The sequence below is a fragment of the Rutilus rutilus genome, assembly GCF_951802725.1.
Source record: "Rutilus rutilus genome assembly, chromosome: 13".
Lineage (NCBI taxonomy): Eukaryota > Metazoa > Chordata > Actinopteri > Cypriniformes > Leuciscidae > Rutilus > Rutilus rutilus.
In genome coordinates, this window is record NC_140218.1 from 35,724,232 (window position 1) to 35,731,104 (window position 6,873).

Below are 6,873 nucleotides of genomic sequence, written 5' to 3' on the forward strand. Positions count from 1 at the left end.
TGTTACTAGTGTGTCTCGCGATCTGAAGCTCTCTGACTCTTCCATTCAGACAGAGGCGCACCGAATTTAGTGATTCAGGACTCTCTGCTTTTATTGATATTTTTATCTCTTATACATTATATTTTTACCTTATGCATCTGTTGTGATTATTTTATGTCAATTTAAATTCCTTCTCTATCTAAAGCATTTTGAATTACCATTGTGTCTGAAATGTGCTATATGAATAAACTTGCCTTGCTTATTGTTTTTTTTATACAGCTAATAAATACTGTTTTTTTTTTTATTATTACAAATGGGAATATCACCAAAAGGAGGCCATTTTTCACACAGACACAATTTATATATAAAATGTAACATGAATATAATAGTTTTCTCAGCCTGGAATCTGTGTGAATATCAGGGTTAATATGTTTCATTGTGTTTTTTCCCCCATGACTGAGTTTCCCAGTGTGTCTGATTAGTTCACTAGTATAATAACTAGTTAATTATCTCATTAGTTCCTCTGAGTATTTATTCTCCCTGTTTGGTTCTCTTCGTTGTCTGGTGCCGTCTAAGTTAAGGCTGAAATACACTTTAATTTCAGCAAGGTTACCTGCTCACATTGTACGAGTATGTGATGTCACATCATTTACATGTGATGTAAAGCCACACAGCAAAATATTAGTGATGGGAAACCAAGGCTTTCTGAAGCGTTTGAGGCTTCCATCAAATTGTGCCCAAAAACTGTTAATTACCTGAAGCTTCAGACTTGTTTTCTCAACCATATCTAACAAATCACCACAGAGCAGAAAAAGCATGTGACCAAACAAAGCTTCGGGAGTGGAATCAATCTGGGATCAATACAGTTCTATTTAATCTTCTAAATTAATTTGTGCCAATGAGACAACACATTAACACATTGATCAATAATATAAAATATACAAGTATACAATATGTGTTTTTTTTTTTACAATTTATGTTATTGTAAGTAAGTAAGTAAAGTTAATTTTTAGCACTTTTCACAGATAAAATCACAAACTGCTTTACAAAGTGCAACCACGATAATAAAACAGTATACAATCAATACAAATTTAAACATTTAAAAAGCCCAAAATAAAACCCAGTCAACTGAAAGCTTGTTTAAATAACAGTGTCTTAGTCTCTGAGCTAGAGTCCAAGTCAAGGCTCAAGTCTTTGAGCTAGAGTCCAAGTCAAGTCTCAAGTCTCTTGTCGTTATAATAAGTGTTGCATCATGTAGTCAAGTCAAGTCATCTTCATTTATATAGCGCTTTTAACAACGTAGATTGTTTCAAAGCAGCTTCACAGAGATAAGCGTATAATTTAAGGTAACAGAGATTGTTTTGGCTTTATAGCAGAGTTAAGTTATTTTCCATCTAAAGTTAGTTTTGATTGATTTGCTTCCGTCGCAACGATCATTTGTTATTAAATTAGGGGCCGCTAAGACGACACCATTCCCTCTACACAGACTTTAAACACGAACCTGTGAGAAACGCTGATGGCGTTCACATGCGCATTTAGAATGGGTTCTATAGTTATGTGCATTTGAAAATACCAAATTCCAGGTTTGGAATTCCCTACAAGCCAAGCCTAAACAAAGTACTTGTCTTTCCTTATAAATTTTGATAAAGAATTTTATTTTATTTTGTTGCTTTGGGGTAGGAACGCGAAACAAATTTTCCCGACAACGCCTTATCTGTATAGTGGTAGAGGGATCCTCCATAGGGAGAGACTAGTTGGCACTTCAGCACTGCGTTGTCATCGGTCCAGGCGAAGGTCCTTCGTCAGATCTGGATACGGCCTGGATCCGGCAGGCTGCAGGAAAACCTCGGGATAAACACAGACACTAAAATTAGCGTAGATGCCATTCTTCTCATGATGTAACGAGTACATCAGGAGTTATGGGAAGTGTTCCCGGTTCCGGCTGACTTAATATATGCAGCCTAACATTAAATTATAGAAGTCTATAATGTATTATGTGAATGCTAGGTCAAAGAGATGTGTTTTTAGTCTAGCTTTGAAATGACAGAGTGTGTCTGCTTCCCGGACAATGGTAGGAAGACTGTTCCAGAGTTTTGGTGCTAAATAGGAAAAGGATCTACCGCCAGCAGTCGATTTTGATATTCTAGGTATTAGTAACTGGCCGGAATTTTGAGATCGCAATAGACGTGAAGGAGTATAATGCGTTAAGAGCTCGCTCAAGTACTGCGGAGCTAAACCATTTAGTGCTTTGTAAGTAATCAGCAATATTTTAAAATTGATGCGATGTTTAATAGGGAGCCAGTGCAGTTTTGACAGAACCGGGCTAATATGGTCATACTTCCTGGTTCTGGTAAGAACTCGAGCTGCTGCGTTTTGAACTAGCTGTAGTTTGTTTATTAAGCGTGCAGGGCAACCACCCAGTAGAGCATTACAATAATCTAGCCTTGAGGTCATGAACGCATGAACTAATTGTTCCGCATTTGTCAATGAGAGCATATGACGTAATTTAGATATATTTTTAAGATGGAAAAATGCAGTTTTACAGATACTAGACACGTGACTTTCAAATGAAAGATTTGAAAGTCACTTTAGGGTTAACACTTAACACTTAACACTTTAGGGTTACAATTTCTTCACATTTTAAAATAAAAAAATATGTTATTTGACCAATTACGTCGTCTTGAGCCTTCTATGTGGCAATATTTGATTTTTAATATTTGAAAGTAGTGGTCCCCTGGAGTTGTGTCACTGGTGTCACCGTTAAACAAAAATCTAATGTTTTTAAAATGATGACATCACTCAACTTCCTTCTTCCAAATTCATGAATATCTATAAAGAGAGGCCCATGGTCTCTTTTCAGGTATCAAAATCTTCTCATTTATCTCATGGTTTCATATGAAGCTTTAGTTGAACTCACTGGTATGACCTACTTTACTGTTAGGGAGTTGTAAAAAATAATAAAAATAAACTAGAATACTTGGCATAAACAACTTCATTTAGTTAGTATTAGGCCATAAGGTGAACTAGGAAAAAGTGGCTAGAAAGTGATTTTCGTTCCCACACCTGAGCACTACTTTTTTAAATCATTTTTGCATTGACAACCCCCTTTTGGACTTTATGTTAAAAGTTCTCCGCAAAATATCCTGCAGTTTTTTGCCACGATCCATAAATGTATACAATTGTGAATACAAAAAAAACGAAAATTGTATGCTGTTGTTTTTGCTTGTATCTTTATTTATATTAATTTTAGCAACACAAAATATGTCTCAAACTGACATTTATACATGTACCTAACATCTGAGACAGGTATTGGTGCATTAGTATACTAAAGTGTGAATGTCCTAGTCTATTTAGAAGTGACACAATTTGTGATGAACCTGTTAAATGGCGAATAGTTAGACCAAGACACAATGATTTAGGTGTCTGCCTCCGGCCCTTAGATGCGAGATACACAATGTCTTGACAAACAGAGATCACTTTCAAGTTCAAATCATCTGGAATATCTACATAATGAGCCAGTGTTGGTTCCTCAGTTGCACCGATAATCCAGGAAATCAGATTGTACAGTTCGAGTGGTACAACAGATTTTGCTTCGTTCACATTTAAATCGTCTGACGTTGGTGGCCACGGGCATTTCATACCGGGAGAGTCACATAGAAGCATCTTTAATATCAATGCCGCACTATAAAGTGTCCTTGTGTCCTCTGTAGTATTGATAGAGGCCATTGAACCTGGTCTTTGCGGACCAGCTTTTGTACTTGCAGTGTTTTCACCATCACTTTGGCTAGTTACCTCAGTTGACTCGGTTGTTTCTGTACCTGATGGATGAGGTAGCCTGTCTATCAGCTTATCAGCAGACAGTGTCTCAACAAAAACCAGCTCACTGATGTTGCGCTTGTTGGGGCAGTGAAACACCAGCTGGGGAAAATCACGGGTCAACCTCCTCTTCAATTTATCCTGCCTGAAACAAAGATACAGTGACAGATAATCACAACAGTATATAAAAAAAGATATATTCACACTGAAAACTATTTAGTTGAAATACACTGTGTATCAGCTTCTACACATCATAAAATAGAATTATGATTTCATTATTATGAATTACATTTTTGTGAGAAAAAATAAAATGTTTCACAAATGTTTTTTACAAAGCTGCAAAAGAAACTCATGGTATTTAAATTACCTGTAGTTTGAAGCATCAAGATCTTCATGTTTTTTCACAAGATTTAAAAAGTTTCTTCTTAGCTGCGTCATTGTCAGCACCTCTTGGTTTACGATTATTCTATGGCGGATGATCCGCTCACAGAAGATCTTGTAGCTGGCATCGAAGGTTGGCTCATTTCTGAAAAGAAAACACATTAAAAACAGCAAAGTAAATATTGTATGTGCCATAACTATTTCACAATTGCTTCCATTTTAAATATAGTATAAATAGTCGCAAATTGAAAGCAATTGACCAAGCGATTTGAGAAGTTTTTTAAATTTATTTTTCAGAAAGAAAATACATGGTAATAAATAAATTATATATAATATATAATTTCCTTCACAAACCAGTACACATTTTATCATATTGAATTACTGTGCCGAGATTGTGCAGTCAAAACTGTGTTTACAGACAAAATGGCAATATACAGTCTAAGTAGGTGGTCAATGCTTTACTTTAGAAATATGCAATAAAGTGAGGGAATTATTCATTATTATTTGATAATACAATATAATAACTTACTGTTCTTCTGAGGTCCCAGTAACTGTTGCAGTAGACTTTGTCAGGAACCTGGTGTACTGTCTGTAATAGGACTTGTGGTATCGCACCTCCACAGACACACAGTCTTTGTCTCGAATATGCACAAGAATGCTAGTGTCTTCCTTCATCTCAGCAGCTTTCAGTAACTGGCCTGTAAATAAAGCAGACTATAATTAAATTAATTTGTAAATTAAAACATTAAGTAAAAACTGTGGGTAACTCTTTACAATAAGGTTCGTAAGTTAACATTAGTTAATACATTAGTTATCATGAACTGCACATATACAGCATTTATTAATATTTGTTCATGTTAATTTCAACGTTTACTAATACTTTATTAAAATCTTGTTAACATTAGTTCATGCACTGTGAACTAACATGAACAAACAATGAACAGCTCTATTTCTATTAACTAACATTAACAAAGATTAACAAATAGAGTAACAAACTGTGTTATAACAGTTAAACAATATTGAGTGTTCTGACTGTAGCTGTATGCAAAATAATGCAAATCTATGTAATTGAAAGTTAGCCATGGTTCCCAGCATACGACATAAAACTTCAAACGTGTATGTGTGTGTGTGTGTGTACTTTTTACCTACCTGCTGACAACGTTTCTGCCTGTGAAAGATGGTCCTTCTGGCGTTTGCCTGCAACCGTAATGTACTTGTCCGTTTTCTTACAAATTATGCACAAGGCAGGAAGCACAGGACCTGCACAAGCTACTGGCAGGCCCGTCCTGGATCGAAGTTTCTTTGTCGGACATTCAATTGTTGAGGTACTACTACCCGATGGCACAGACTGAGCATCTTGAGCTTCAGGATGCTGTGTGACCCGTTTCTCGGCCGCATCCAAGCGCTTTTTGTCAATGAAACGCCTGTAGCAAGTGGGGTGAAACCCAGCGTCTTCGGGAACATTGTCAAATTCAATTTCTAGACAATGTTTGTATGTTTCTGCTATTCTCTGACTCTCACCCTGCAAGCCAAGCCACCGTTTGGCGCTGTTTCTGAAAGTATCCCACCGTGTGCGTGAAAAATCCTGTGTTTCTTCTTTATGTATGGACGTGAGATGCATATAGCATTGTTTAGAATACTTATTACGGAGTTTTGAAGGAGGTCTGGCTGTAATTTCTTCGTCTTCGCTACTCGATATTGACGACAAGGGCGCAGACATCTTGGATTCATGTTTACATGTCGTTCCAAAAAGCGGCCACCTTATTGGTCTAGCGGGAAGCACGTGATGATTGCCTCATCACTCCTGATAAAAATATGATTACGCGAGGAAAGAACTATTGCCGACTTTAAACACTAATAAAAAATAAACTGCAGGATTACTCATGGAGAACTTTTATTTTCGCGTTTAATACAAATAGGTGTTTTTATTGGGATGAAAATAATTTAGTGCCCTATTATGGGAACGGGGTTAAACGAAAACGGCTTCACCTTATGGCCTATATACCATGATTGACAAGATGTGGTATTTTTCATGAAAACTGGTGTTGCTGTCACTGGTGTCTCTTTTCTTATGGGAGAACCCCAGTGACACCAGTGACTCCCATTTATAGATAAACTTCTATTGAAGCTATTCATTTAGATTGTATGCCAAATGTAACAATTTAGTCTCATCTACTTAATTATGGTTGAAGAATAATGATATTTGGTCATATGTGGGTCATTGGTGATTCATTGTGTCATTGGTGTCACTGTCTTTTTCTGTCACGTTAAGTAAAATGTCACATGATAATAATTTTACATCCAATTAATTCTGATGCACTCAAAGGTAAGATTTAAAGGATTGCATCATTACTTGATTTTAACAGGTTTTCCAAATATTTTCATTGATATAGCAAATACATGTTAGCGCATTCATCATCATTCAAGCATACTTTTAACAAACCTGATTAAAATAAATAAAACATAATCACCTTATTTGTTGCACTATTAATATGTTCTATAACTCTGACTGTATGTGCTGAAAAATAGAAATAATATTTCATAAAAACCTTTAATATTGCCAAAGAAGTAAGGTAACACAAGCGTCAAAATGGTAGGCCTATGCAGTCTTTAAATAAATGCACAAAATCTAAAAATCATTAAGCTGTCATTTTTGTGTATTCATAAAGTCAAAGGGTGTACACTATACACTATAAT

The 6,873-nt window shown here is 35.9% G+C and overlaps 1 protein-coding gene across 1 annotated transcript; it reads right to left on the reverse strand.

Moving 5' to 3' along the window:
* Positions 1-897: 897 nt before the first annotated feature.
* Positions 898-6,174, reverse strand: LOC311302354 (uncharacterized protein). Its single transcript, XM_084428170.1, has 4 exons — positions 5,326-6,174; positions 4,706-4,874; positions 4,163-4,321; positions 898-3,940 (listed from the first exon to the last, which is right to left on the reverse strand). Exons 1-4 carry the CDS (start codon positions 5,894-5,896, stop codon positions 3,226-3,228), a joined length of 1,614 nt encoding a protein of 537 aa, XP_084284296.1. The 5' UTR covers positions 5,897-6,174; the 3' UTR covers positions 898-3,225.
* Between the last annotated feature and the right edge of the window lie 699 nt (positions 6,175-6,873).

Bases quoted from the DNA above. Each gene is read 5' to 3' on its own strand.
- LOC311302354 (XM_084428170.1), bottom strand. From the start codon at position 5,896: ATGTCTGCGCCCTTGTCGTCAATATCGAGTAGCGAAGACGAAGAAATT. The intron at 4,875-5,325 runs GTAGGTAAAAAG...CTTTATTTACAG, and splicing joins GGCAGAAACGTTGTCAGCAG to GCCAGTTACTGAAAGCTGCT. The intron at 3,941-4,162 runs GTAATTTAAATA...TCTTTGTTTCAG, and splicing joins CTTGATGCTTCAAACTACAG to GCAGGATAAATTGAAGAGGA.